The 14453-nt window shown below is 44.3% G+C and overlaps 1 protein-coding gene across 1 annotated transcript; it reads right to left on the bottom strand.

Annotated features, from left to right (window-relative positions):
* Window positions 1-8053: 8053 nt before the first annotated feature.
* On the bottom strand, window positions 8054-13422 carry srsf5a (serine and arginine rich splicing factor 5a). Its single transcript, XM_029730943.1, has 8 exons — window positions 13334-13422; window positions 12716-12850; window positions 12254-12324; window positions 11850-12005; window positions 11449-11521; window positions 9752-9825; window positions 9365-9472; window positions 8054-9078 (listed from the first exon to the last, which is right to left on the bottom strand). The coding sequence occupies exons 2-8, from the start codon at window positions 12839-12841 to the stop codon at window positions 8733-8735; spliced, it is 954 nt and encodes a 317-aa protein (XP_029586803.1). The 5' UTR covers window positions 12842-12850; window positions 13334-13422; the 3' UTR covers window positions 8054-8732.
* Between the last annotated feature and the right edge of the window lie 1031 nt (window positions 13423-14453).

Raw genomic sequence — 14453 nt, 5'->3', positions numbered from 1 at the left:
GTAGTCCCGACAACAGCACAAGGAACAAATTCATGTTTGAACGTGTTCATCTTGACCATGGGGCATTCTGAAACGCCGGTGTAACGGCCGTCGTTAGGAATGGACCAAGGCGCAGCGGGATTGTGGATACTCATGTTTATTTAAATAAAAAACACGTAAAGCATCCACTTGAAAAACAATAACCAGAACTTACGACAGCAACAGTCTTGCAGGCTCCTACAACGCAGTGCAAGAACAACTACCCACGAAAACCAAACAAACACACACCTACTTATAGGACTCCCAATCAGAGACAACTAGAAACACCTGCCTCCAATTGAGAGTCCAGCACCCAAAACTACACATAGAAAAACAAACCTAGAACCTATACCAAACTAACACACCCCACTACACCACACACAAAACCCCATAATACAAAACAAATATACCTCTGCCACGTCCTGACCAAATATAATAGAAATAATACCTAAATATTGGTCAGGACGTGACAGCCGGCCAGCGGAAAGTCTCTGGAACTGAGGGTTGGAGGGGTCGTCAACGACAGTCAGTGCATTCTTTGTGGTTGCCTTTGTGGAACAGAATTCTCAACTGTGCCTGTTGTCAACCAATTACTTTGCTGACTGTGTTTACGATTCTGGTCAGTTTTCTTTTGCTCTTCACGCTCAGATTACCATACCAGACTGTCATATTGAACGTGAGGATGCTCTCCACCAGACTTCTGTATACCCTCTCCAGAATATCCTGGTTGACCCCTAACCCCTTCAATTTACTAACTAAAAGCAGGCGCTGGCTTGCTTTAAAAAAAAAAAAAAAAAGAGAAAAACAGTTTTTGTTCTCTGTCATCCATTTGTGTCCCTAGGTATTTAAAACACTCTACCTCCTCCACTGATTGGTCGTTCAGTGAGAGTGGTTGGGACATTGGCAGGCTGTTGCCATTGCCGATGAGCTCATTTGTCTTGTCCATATGGATGTGGAGGACACTTGGCCGACACCATTCTTGAAGGTTGTTGGTCTGTTTTTAAAACAGCTGTCCCCATCTGACGTAGCAGCTTTAATAAAGAGTCCCACCAGAGCTGTGTCATCCGCGTACTTGGAAAGCCTCACGTTGTTTCCTTGGATCTTCATCTGTTCAGCATAGATAACGAAACAACAGGGGGTGCAAGGACACGCCCCTGTGTTCAGAGAGAGGACACACCCCTGTGTTCAGAGAGAGGACACGCCCCTGTGTTCAGAGAGAGGACACGCCCCTGGGGCGCCCCTGTGTTCAGAGAGAGGACACGCCCCTGGGGCGCCCCTGTGTTCAGAGAGAGGACACGCCCCTGTGTTCAGAGAGAGGACACGCCCCTGTGTTCAGAGAGAGGACACGCCCCTGTGTTCAGAGAGAGGACACGTCCCTCGGGTGCCCCTGTGTTCAGAGAGAGGACACGTCCCTGGGACGCCCCTGTGTTCAGAGAGAGGACACGCCCCTGGGGCGCCCCTGTGTTCAGAGAGAGGACACGTCCCTGGGACGCCCCTGTGTTCAGAGAGAGGACACGTCCCTCGGGTGCCCCTGTGTTCAGAGAGAGGACACGCCCCTGGGGCGCCCCTGTGTTCAGAGAGAGGACACGCCCCTGGGGCGCCCCTGTGTTCAGAGAGAGGACACGCCCCTGGGACGCCCCTGTGTTCAGAGAGAGGACACGCCCCTGGGGCGCCCCTGTGTTCAGAGAGAGGACACGCCCCTGGGGCGCCCCTGTGTTCAGAGAGAGGACACGCCCCTGGGGCGCCCCTGTGTTCAGAGAGAGGACACGCCCCTGTGTTCAGAGAGAGGACACGCCCCTGTGTTCAGAGAGAGGACACGCCCCTGGGGCGCCCCTGTGTTCAGAGAGAGGACACGCCCCTGGGACGCCCCTGTGTTCAGAGAGAGGACACGTCCCTGGGGCGCCCCTGTGTTCAGAGAGAGGACACGCCCCTGTGTTCAGAGAGAGGACACGCCCCTGGGACGCCCCTGTGTTCAGAGAGAGGACACGTCCCTGGGGCGCCCCTGTGTTCAGAGAGAGGACACGCCCCTGGGACGCCCCTGTGTTCAGAGAGAGGACACGCCCCTGGGGCGCCCCTGTGTTCAGAGAGAGGACACGTCCCTGGGGCGCCCCTGTGTTCAGAGAGAGGACACGCCCCTGTGTTCAGAGAGAGGACACGCCCCTGGGGCGCCCCTGTGTTCAGAGAGAGGACACGCCCCTGTGTTCAGAGAGAGGACACGCCCCTGGGGCGCCCCTGTGTTCAGGTCTTTCTGATGAACTGAACACAGGTCAGTTCATGAACACAGACTTTCAATGATGCGCCATTTCTAATGAACCATTGAAAGTGACAACACAAAAGTACAAAGATGTTTTATAGCCAAGATACACCCCTCTCAACCTACATAACGAACCACAGATCTTAGGAACAGTCCACAAAGGAAGACTTTAGAATGAGAAGGGAGTATCCTGTAGCCAGATAGCATTCGCTATAAATTATCGTTCAGTTTGGTCGCTAAGACGAGGTTCTAATCTCGTTCCTGGAACTTCATAGCACAAAAACATTAGCTCATGTTATTCTGGAATGCTCTTTAGGTTTTATCACCCAAAGACATCGTAAATCTCCTCTGTCAGTGTTATCTCATAGAGGCCCATCCTCAGTAGATTTAACACACACAATAGTTAACAGAATACTCTATTCTGTCGAATAAAACAACCATTATAATACAATAAAAGCACTATAACATAATCTTGCAATTTTCCACGACAGGTGTTTGAACCGAGACCGGAGGCAAACGCTTCACAGCATCTCTATCTATGTACGGTTCCCTCCATCCAGACAATGCGGGGTTATAAAACAATAGTTCATAGTGTACTTGTATCAGGATACAATCCATTGAGCCCTGCTCCTGCGTGATTGACTTAACGTTAAACGCAAGAGATGTCGGCTCACTCGGAAATGACCTTGAAATGTCAAGCGTGCTACAGCATGGCCTTAGTGGAGAATGTTTAAACTGAGATCAGAATCTCACAAACTATTGGCCTACAAATAAAATGATGCTGTTTAGAAATTGTCGTAACTTGCAGAATTCTGAGATCAATTATCTTTACCTTGATGATGGTCAATTATTGGAGTACGAACACATGGACATCGATACCAATGAGCATCTGACTATTTGAAATCTGCAACAGCTTGGTTTGTTATGTGTTACTGACAAGGCTGGAGACTCAGAAAACACTTCCTCTGATCTGGTGGTATGTCTTCAGGTCAAACATGTACAGCTTCCCCTTCTGAAGTCAGCAACACAAAAAAAGCCCAGCGCTGACCAATGTGCAAGTGACACTTTGGCTTCTGAGAGAAGCTCAGTTAGCTTTCGATCTCCTCCACTAGAGAATATGGTCATTCAGTTCGTTCAGACAGCGGAACAGATTGATGCACCTCGCTGGAGACAGGGGATTCTCCTTGATCTTCTCCTTGATGTAGTTCACCGTTTCCTCATTGAGCTGCTTCCTGTCTGTGTCAATAGGCCTTGTAAGAGAGTATGATTGGACTCCAGTGAGAGGCCCAGAAGGAAGCAGAAGATAAGGTCCAGGTGTCCATTCTTACTCTGTAAGGCCATGTCTTATAGCGGTGCGTCTTCAGACATCTGAAGTTTTCTGGTTGGGGGGTGGGTTTTCTTGCTTGGTTAATATATTTACATTGTCTTTGGTGAATGTGACAAACACAAACACAGCAGCAAGAAACTCCTGGATGCTCAGATGAACAAAGCTGAACACTGACACTTCTCTCACATCAATGCCACACTCTCTTAGGTCTTCCTCATAGAAGATCAGATTGCTTTTCTCCAGCTGATGGAAGGCCAGTTTTCCCCCCAGCTTCAGAATCTCTTCATCCAGTTTCATGTGTGAATCTGTCTCAGCTTTCTCTTGTCCCCCATGAATATTTCTGGGTTTTGTGTAATACGTTGTAGTTCAACAAGTGTGAGTACATCTCAGTCAGAGTGTTGTGCATCTCTCTCTGCTTCTCTCTCTGCTTCTCCCAAAAGTATCTCTAGAACAGTGGTAGAGATCCAACTAAAGATTAAACTAAAGATTGCACATGACGTAGGGGCTCCTTGATGCCTTTATGTGTGTGATGATTCTGCTGCCAGGTTCTCATCGCTGATTCTCTTCCTAAAGTACTTCCCCTTCTGTGGGTCGATGAACACTTGAGGAAGTCGGCACTCATCCAGACCATCAAAGACAAACAGAACGTTGTACTTGTCAAAGTTGGTTTCCATAGAGAAGTGATTAAAAAAAAAATCCCAAAAAGAGAGTATCAATTTCATGTAATTATCTCTTCCTTCAGCCCAGTCCAAAAGGAACTTCACTACAGAGTGTTTTTAAGATGCCAGCGACTCCTTTTTGTCAGCACATTTCTGATTTTGTTTGTCTTGGTCCAGGTAAAAGCTCAAAGATGTCGTTCCATTTCATTGATGTTTCTTATGTCGCTGGTCTTCTAGATGCTGCCTCATATCTGTCTTACCTCATGTTCTGTATTGACCTGTGACCTCTGTGACGTAGAGCTCCCTATTGATCTGTAGTGTTTGGTTTCATTGTTTGGCTATTATTTCAAAACACACCTTCACTCTTCCTCTTCAGCAAGTTCATCTAAAAGACCTGACGATGCATAAAAAATGTGTTTAGTTTTAAACACGTTACACTCATATCACGCACGTTAATGTTACTACGCTATAGAACAGTGGTAGGTAGACTAGTGGTTAGTGCATTGGACTAGTAACCAGCAGGTAGCCTAGTGGTTAGAGCAGTAACCAGCAGGTAGCCTAGTGGTTAGAGCGTTGGACTAGTAACCAGCAGGTAGCCTAGTGGTTAGTGCATTGGACTAGTAACCAGCAGGTAGCCTAGTGGTTAGAGTGTTGGACTAGTAACCAGCAGGTAGCCTAGTGGTTAGTGCATTGGACTAGTAACCAGCAGGTAGCCTAGTGGTTAGTGCATTGGACTAGTAACCAGCAGGTAGCCTAGTGGTTAGAGCGTTGGACTAGTAACCAGCAGGTAGCCTAGTGGTTAGAGCGTTGGACTAGTAACCAGCAGGTAGCCTAGTGGTTAGAGCGTTGGACTAGTAACCAGCAGGTAGCCTAGTGGTTAGAGTGTTGGACTAGTAACCGGAAGGTTGCGAGATCGAATCCTTGAGCTGACGAGGTAAAAAATCTGATGTTCTGCGCCTGAACAAGGCAGTTAAACCCACTGTTCCTAGGCCGTCATTGAAAATAAGAATTTGTTCTTAACTGACTTACCCAGTTAAATACAAAATAGACAATTCAATCAAGTATATATGGTAATGCTTTATTTTCCAGTCCTCTAGTTATTGTGGAATTTACTTAGACTACGAAGTAACAGCGTCAACTACAGTATAAAACGTAGAAAAGCATCCGCGCTGGAGTAAAGTTGATCGTTCTATAGTAGGCCTAGATCTGTCAATCAACTGATGGCCCAAATCAGCCAATCAACTCAGCCAGGGGGGAAACTTTAACAGTAGCCTATTATCCGTTTTAACACCTTTCATTATGTGATAATGGATAGGCTAACTGGTAGCCTATAGAATGATTTGCAACCATTATTGGTCACCTCATTACCTCTCTTCGTTCTGCTTGCAATCACAAAGTCTTCCAAGATATACTGAACAAAAATATAAACGCAAACATGCAAGAATTTCACTGAGTTACAAGTCATATGAGGAAATCAGTCAAATGAAATATTCATTAGGCCCTAATCTATGGATTTCACATGACTTGGACTATAGATATGTATTTTTTTTTTGGGGGGGGGGGGGGGGGGGGGGTCACAGATACCTTAAAAAAATTAATAAAAGAGCCTCAATCTCCTCACGGTATCGCGTCACGGTATCTCGTCACGGTATCTCGTCACGGTATCTCGTCGCGTCACGGTATCTCGTCACGGTATCTCGTCACGGTATCGCGTCACGGTATCTCGTCACGGTATCTCGTCACAGTATCTCGTCGCGTCACGGTATCTCGTCACGGTATCTCGTCGCGGTATCTCGTCGCGGTATCTCGTCACGGTATCTCACGGTATCTCGTCGCGGTATCTCCTCACGGTATCTCACGGTATCTCGTCGCGGTATCTCGTCACGGTATCTCACGGTATCTCGTCACGGTATCTCGTCACGGTATCTCGTCGCGTCACGGTATCTCGGGTATCTCGTCACGGTATCTCGTCACGGTATCTCGTCACGGTATCTCTGAGCATTCAAATCGCTCTGGGGCACTCTGTTCACAACGTTGACATCAGCAAACCTTGGAACAAATAAAGGATTTCCTTTCTTTGCCAAGGCAAATCTTCGGTAGCAATTTACCCAACCCTTTGAATGGAAAATAGTGTTGGTGTAGCCTGTTTTATTTATTTCCTATTTATGTCCAGTAAGACAAGCGTCTTTAAAATAAATGACAATACCAGACATTTTATCAAGATCGGGGGGCGGGGGGGGTAAAATATCCCTGGATTGTCCATATTTTAAATGTGTAACTATGGGTGTTTTCAGATATAGTCCACTTATAAAAGATCCGATCTGTCGTCTTCAAAAGACCCGATCTCAGTCCTCTTAAAAGTGAACTCTGGGAAGAAAAAAAGCTAAAGCACATAGTTCACTTCAACTATTTTGTGGGTCCGAGGCCTCTTTGCATTCACATTGGTGTGTTTAGAAAGGAACCAACATCTTTTTATAACATTCACTCAATGCAGTCTCTGGGTTTTTACAAAGTGCAGGACAAGTCATTTCATCAGAACGTGTTGTCAGACAGTTTAAATATAACTACACTCTAAAAATGTCTCTTTCAACAATGGGTCTTCTAAGATCTTTGAAGAACCTTAGGGTTCTAAGGTTCTTAGAACCCCAACCCCATAGGAGCTGGGGTTCATCGAGGAACCTCCTTAGTTGGTGGGGGTTCTTGTGGGAACCTAACTGCCCAACTGAAACATTTGGATTTTAAAGGACAGGCACTTAAATTAAGATCTTTACATTTTTCAGTTAAGGCAAGGTTTGTCCCTTGTATAATCTAAATTGATATCGTTTTATGGTAATACCATCTTTCTTTTCATATGTGCAAATCTTTCCAAAAACAGAAAATGGACAATTCAATGGATATCAATCAATAGAGCTAAGGGTATGTACAAATAAAGGGGTCAATTGTACTACTGAATGCCTCTTCCGCATTTAACCCAATCTCTCTGAATCAGAGGTGTGGGGGGGCTGCCATAATAGACATTCACGTCTTCAGGGAACAGTGGGTTAACTGCCTTGCTCAGGGGAAGAACGACAGATTTTTACCTTGTCAGCTCCAGCAACCTTTCAGTTACTGGCCCAATGCTCTAACCACTAGGCTACCTGCCACCATAGGCTATAAGAATATGCTGAAGGCTAGCTGTATTGGGTGCAGATGACTGAACTGCTCACTTGTGTGTCTGTAGGTATACAGATGAGGCAGACAAAAGGTATGTCAATCAGTATGTTATGGAGATCACATTTACCATCCTCCTCCATTTCCTCTTCAATATGGACAAGTTGTGTATCAAAACATTATCCAAACTTTTTCCACATTCACCACAAACCAAGGTATGATTTCTGTTGAGTGCATGTTTTGTTAATCGTCTATAGAACATTAGCCTGGTTCCAGATCGTTGTGTCATTTCATTCAACTCCTTGCCAAATATAAATGGCATGACAAACAGACTGGTACCCAGGCTAGAAGCAAGTGACATTTTAAATCTAACATTATCTGTACAACGGCTTTCTTAATAAAAATATACATTTGCAAGTATTGTTCTCTTGGTAGAAAATAAATATTAATTGTTGAGTCAAATTTAAAGTAGAAGTATCCATTTAATAAGAATTTGTGAAGTGCATATACAGAATTTTCCAGCAAATGTTAACTAAACCTTGTGGGGAAATGTCTTTGCAATACCGATCCGTAAATTATAATGTTGGGTTTAATTTACATGAGGTCTGTCTGAGGTGTAGATTGGAATCACTGACAGGGCCAAAGTGGTGATGGAAATATATCATTGTATTGATTAGACTCATAACAGAAAACAGAAAGTTTCACTTCAAATGGTACAGATGTCATTAAATCACAACGAGACTTACAATCTGCAGTGAGAACGATAGATACTCAACAGGAATGCGACCCAATCAAAAGATCTCAATCACACTGTACATTTCCTTAAACGGTTCAGTTTTCCCCCCCAAGGAAAATGTATAATTATTCATATGGCAAAGAAAAAAACAATTTGAAGTTGAATTGGGGAAGCACGATCCAACCTATAAACACAAAGACTCCCAAAATAGAGAAAAACATTACAGGGCATCCAAGATACTGGCACAATGACCAAATCTCTGATTTAAAAAAAATGAGAGATTGTGGGAGTGTGTCACCGAAGGCAAGCCTCTCCATTCATTCCACACTAGCAAGCAAGCAGGCCGCCACAAAGCCAGGCGCCATGGTCTCAGCATGACAACTCTTCAGTCCATACCACGAAACCACTTGAGGCTGGTGTTTACTTTAAAAATCAGGACAGGCTTATCGGAATAGACGGAATGGAATAAACGGAACGCTATGAAGGATTCTGTTCCTCGCATTCCATTCCAGCCATTCCAATGAGACGGTCCTCCCTCCAGCCACCACTTCACTACAACACTGAACTACACACATCCCCCAGTGGGGCTCAGTGCTGGCTCTCAGCCGAGGGGGAGCGAGACCGGGACGGAGACTGCTTCCGGGCCGGGGCAGGGGAACTGGGAGGAGGCGTGCGAGAACGGGAGCGTGGGGGAGGGGTACGGGAGCGAGGGGCAGGGGATCTGGACCGGGACGGGGAGCGTGAGGTGGAACGATGTACAGCCCTGCCCCCTCCTCCTCCTCCAGATGAAGGCTTCTTCTCCGGGGTACGGCTGGCCGAGCGAGATCGGGGGCTCCTGGAGCGGTTACGACTCCTGCTACGGGACTTGGAGCGGGGGGAACGGCTACGGGACCGGGAGTAGCTACGGGAGCCACGGGAACGACTCCTGCTGTGGCTGTTGGAACAGAAGAATGAAAAGTTTTGTTTCCTCCCCCACCATCAAGAGCATTAGTTAGTGCAGAGCCGTAATATATTACTAACACTCCCCCTGGACACTTGTCAGTCCCCACTTTTACCCACATGCCTGTCTCCCGTCTCATTTCCTTATTGTCAGAACTGTGTCAAAACACCTAAAAATAAATATATGAGAGCATTGATTTACAACTAGCTGGAAAATGACAGTGAAGTTCCTGTGTTTGTCTAGTCTCAGTGAAACTAGAAGTCGGAAGAGAGATACCAACCGGCTCTTGCGATCCTCAGACAGTTTCAACTTGCGTCCATTCAAGTCTGTTCCGTCCAGCTTATCAATGGCATTCTTCATATCACTGTGTGATGCGAACTCCACCACCCTGTAGAATCAAATCACATTCGGTCAACAGGCTCATTTCATAATAGCAACCATTCAACCTAAGGTATATTTGGTTTGTTTTCAAGTAGAGCAAAACATTTTTTTTTTTTTATTGTAAACAGAAAATGTGGGTTTATTATTGGACAAGCCCGAGGTAGTCTCTCCCTTTCTCAGTCCATAAGGAACATGGGTCATCGTGCAACGAGACCAAACGTTTTGGAACGGAATATAACTAATGAATAAAGCCCAGATCCTGGGCCAACTGGACAGACAAACTCACCCTTCATTCTTGTTGGTTCTGTGTGCATCCACAAAGGTGACTTCTCCGGCTTTCCTCATCAGGTCTTTCAGGTCCTGCGATGAAGCATACGAGTCAGTGACGAGCAAACAGACTGTATAATGTGGCTTAGAGGGTTTTCTGTGAACCTGGGAAAGACTAAATCAAGTAAACCACGACAGCAATATCCACCCACCCCGTAATACTGACTTCCAACAAAACACGCTAATCATGTGATATTTTGGCATTTGCAGACGAGGGCGTTTAAGTGATGAGCCACTGAAATAGCTTCACAGGTAGACCAACTTGGTTAACTATCTTACCCAAAGGAGAAACATGGTAACACTATTTGGTTCCTTGGTATTGTATTTGTTTCATGTTTGTTGACAACTAGGATTGACGGAGACTACACATTACTATTTTTTTTAAAACAGAAGATATTAAGGCAGTGAGACATGACAAATCCCTTCCGGGTGAGGCGGCTTGGAAATGTTTGAGGTTTGTCAACTATCGTGGTTTTAGGGGGCATCGTTTAAAAATAATTATATGCAATGTGTTTTTTTTTTAATTATCTTAAGCTCCTACTTTAATCAAGAGGTTATTTCATTAACCTATTAAGTAGCCTAGTATAATTCCATAAGGGCTTATAAACTTATAGAAAGCGTTCTCCAGTAAGACTAGCGTATATGATTCTACTTCCTGTTCCTCCCAACCCTTAAACCCAATCACATGAGTTATATGTTACTTACCGTTCCATACCCAGGAAGACATTAGCAAAGAGCCACTTGTCCAAATAGCGGACCAATGGGAACCAATGCAGTCACAGTGTTAAGCCCTTGAGAAACGACCTCCCTCAGCCTTGACAGACCCGGACTCCGGCCAGCCTCCACAAGGGACCACCAGAGATCAAGTAGGGGAAGGAACGAAGGAAGAGGGTGTGCAGTGTGCCCAACTGTCAACACCCCCCAGCTCCATCAGCAACAGATAAACAACCAAACGGGAGAATGTAGGGAACGTGGAGTGGATTGAGGGGGTTACAGGCTGGCTGCAGTCGAGAGGGGAGAGGGGGGTTTCCACCAGACCAGACCACAGAACCTCCAGACTGGGGCTTACGAGGGACCATCCTAACGCTATCCTGCGCTAGAGCCCTTTCACCCGCTACGGGGCCCAGCCAAGATTTAGACCAGCGGCAACTGCGTGTAAGGAGAGGCACCAAATGGACACTATTGAAAACACAACCAGCAGAGGGCGCTATGCATATAAGACACCTCCAGGAGAGGCGGTGCATGCAACTCCTTCATAAACTAATAACCAGATAAGAATAAGCTCATTAAAAAAAAGGGGGTTAAAGATGTGTTCGGTTACATTTACCTTTAAGTCTAAGAGGTGCTTATTCTTAAAAAGATACAGTAAAACGAAGTCAAGAAATAAACAATTCTGAATTCATAATATCGAAACGGGTCCTTGCAGTTCTATTCACCTAATAGGCTATTAAGCATATTGCTATGTTTTTATATATATATATATATATATATATATATATATATATATATATATATATATATATATATATATGAAAAATGTGCATGTTTCAATAAAAAAAAATGCTGCTTCACACAGACTACAAAAAGGCAGTACCAGATCAAGTAAAAAGATAATTGTTTTGTATCACATTAGACCAGGTGGGTGCAACCGCTCACCTGCCAACTGATCCGTGACGACAGGTTCTCCACAATGATTCTGTGCTCCGTTCGCACCGGGGGACCGTACCTACTGCACGAGTGGGAGAGTGTTTTATATAGTTACCGTAGGAACTTTAAATCACACTCTGAAAATTACACAAAACCCATTTACTTTCACATGTTTAACACCAAACTCTAATCACATTGACTAAACTCCATTCACTGCAAATAAAACTGCCAAGCTCCTAAAATCACCCGGTTTTCCAGAATTCATACATGCAAGATTGATGGAATTATAAGGGAATAATAAGCAGGAAATTCAGGTCTCCAACTAGGAGTTTTTAAAGGAAGTTTACATAATGTTGGAAGGCCAAACTGCAAGCGAAGAGGTTGTGAAATGAGGTCTGAGGAGTCTATACCTGGAACCACCACCACCACCACCACCATGACCACCAGAGCCCTGGCGGTAGCTGCTGAAACGAGGTGAGAAACGTCCTCCTCCTCCTCCACCACCACCCCCCATCCCTGGTCCACCACCCCTCCCTCTTCTGGAGCGGGCATGCTCTATCGTCACCCTATAGAGACAAAATAGTTCATATACTGAGGTTACAGAAATGACTGATAAAGTACAAGACAGTTAATACCGAGTCTACACAAATTGCTGATAAAGTCAATTAAATTCACACACAATGCAGCTAGGCCCAAGTCAGAGAAAGAGAGTAGCAGTTCTGTGTAAATACCACTACTATATGGAGGAACCGCCCAAAACACATTTCACCATTGAGCTTTCTTAATACTTTGAATAATGCATCTAAATCTTTACCTTTCACTACAGAGTTCCTTGCCATTCAGCTCGTATACGGCATCATCCGCATCTCTGTGGTCGTCAAACTCCTGATGAAAGACAAGGGGGGTGTTGTGTAATCAAGGATCCATTCAAAACTGTTTTCTCTGAAGAAAAAAAACGTGTTATGAACTGAAAAACGATTTGAAAGGTCATCCAACTCGGGCCTCTTCTAGAGCTCCGACCTCGTATTTTTCCGAGTTCCCAGTTGTTTTGAACAAGGCGTTCACTGACCACCCCTAGACGGGGCTTTTAGTCTTCCATTTTTTACCAACCAGGGTCTGAAATCTGTGCCATGTAATATTTGGGAAAATACATTTCACTAATAAGCGGGCTAAGTTAGGAACATTTTCTACTAGCCCGGTCTGAAAAGTAATAGTTCTAGGTTATCTAAATGTCCATCCCTGTCCCTAACAATGCTCACTGGCAAGGCCGACTTACCACAAAGCCGAATCCGTTCTTCAAATTCACTTCTCGGATCCTTCCATATCCCTTGAAGAATTTCTCCACGTCCCTCTCACGGGCGTGAGGGCTCAAACGACCGATAAACACACGACATCCACTCATGATGATACTCTGCATTTAAAGAAAAATGAAAAGTTATTCAACTATAAACAGTAACGTTACCCCATAACATTAACTGAGAAGGCCCAGACCAGTGTGGTAGCTAACTAGCCAAGCGCTAACAATACGTTGCAAAGTTAAGCAGCCGTTAGTCGTTAGTTAATATTAGCCAGATAGTCAGCAAGTTAGTCTAGATTCGGCAACGTTAACAGTAAATTTAACTAGATATACATAAGCAATACCAGTTATATACCGTTCTATATGAAATAAATCCCAACCGCTAAAGGCGTGGGTATGTACACGTTAGCTAGCTAACGTTACTAGCCAGCTAGCTAGCCGAAAAGTCGTCAGTTACTGTATGTCGTGCAGTTAGCTTTCTGCTAGCTTAGCTGCAAAATACTAGCTTGGCATTCGGATGAACTGTTAATCATTACATTATGTATTTGCCAAATTTGTGTGCAAATCAGCTTAAAATGATATAAACGCGGAGCTCACCTTTCTGTCGTCTCTTCGTTACTTCTTGCTCGCTTGTGTGTATCAAAATGGCGACAGCGAGAGGTAACCGGATGTACTTCAGCGCCAAGGTTTGTTTTAATTTAGTTTTTAAAAACAGTAACACGCAAAACATAAACATAACAGCCAGAGGGATTCCAAAGAAATGAGGAAAAAATTAAATAAAACTATTCCACATTATATCAAATCAAATACAGACATATAGCGAATACATTTTTTTTTTGTTTTTACATTTTGTTTTGTATACGTTTTAAAGACTCTAAATAGTTTTCTTAATCAGATTTTAAAAATTAAGAAAAGGGCCTTTTTCTTGATAAATTTTGATTTGTGTATGACACATTTTCCTAATAAAATAAAGAGATTTATGACATACTCACGTTCAATTGTGGAATCAGTGTAGTAAAATAATATGTCAAACTTAGACATGTCAATGGTTGAATGCAATTTGAGGCCAAAGTATTGTTTTACATCAGTCCAGAACACTTCACTATATAAACAATGACAGAATAAGTGTTCAATAGAAGCACCAAGGTGAATGGGTGTGTTCTAGACCTATCAAAAAAGTTCCACAAAACCCCTGATCTCTAAATGAACAACCTCAACATTAACAAAAATGTAGCAAAAATGCACATAAAATAGTCAATCTTTACGACACATTTCCCGCTGTCCATCTCATACCCCCTCGTCCTATATATTTTTTATTTTATTTTTTATCCCCGTCCCCGCAGGAGGCCTTTTGTCTTCTGGTAGGCTGGCATTGTAAATAGGAATTTGTTCTTAACTGACTTTATTTTTTATTCTAATATTTAAAACATACAATATATTTGCAGTGAAGCCGCTCAACAACTACATCACATTAGTCGTCATCTATCAGACTCCCATCCAGAGCGACACACAGAAGCAACCAGAGTCAACGCCCTGCTCAAGGGCACGTCGACAGATCTCCCACAAGGACAGAAACAGGGACCAGAACCAGCCATCCATCAGCCACCGGCCCAAGCTACCAACCGCCAGGCCACCTGCCTTCCATGATCCACCCACAGTTCCCTAAGAGCTGCCCCTCAACCAACCCGAGACCCCCACAGCCCCCCCCCGAAAAATT

Source organism: Salmo trutta, chromosome 33 (assembly GCF_901001165.1).
Source record: "Salmo trutta chromosome 33, fSalTru1.1, whole genome shotgun sequence".
In the NCBI taxonomy this organism is placed as follows: Eukaryota; Metazoa; Chordata; class Actinopteri; order Salmoniformes; family Salmonidae; genus Salmo; species Salmo trutta.
This window is presented reverse-complemented; position numbering and strand designations above follow the sequence as displayed.

What these genes read in the sequence shown, in the direction of transcription:
- srsf5a (XM_029730943.1), bottom strand. Translation starts at nt 12,841, where the DNA reads ATGAGTGGATGTCGTGTGTTTATCGGTCGTTTGAGCCCTCACGCCCGT. An exon ending in AGAACGGATTCGGCTTTGTG is followed by an intron (nt 12,325 to 12,715) that starts GTAAGTCGGCCT and finishes GTCTTTCATCAG; the next exon opens with GAGTTTGACGACCACAGAGA. An exon ending in GGTGGTGGTGGTGGTTCCAG is followed by an intron (nt 11,522 to 11,849) that starts GTATAGACTCCT and finishes CCACTCGTGCAG; the next exon opens with TAGGTACGGTCCCCCGGTGC.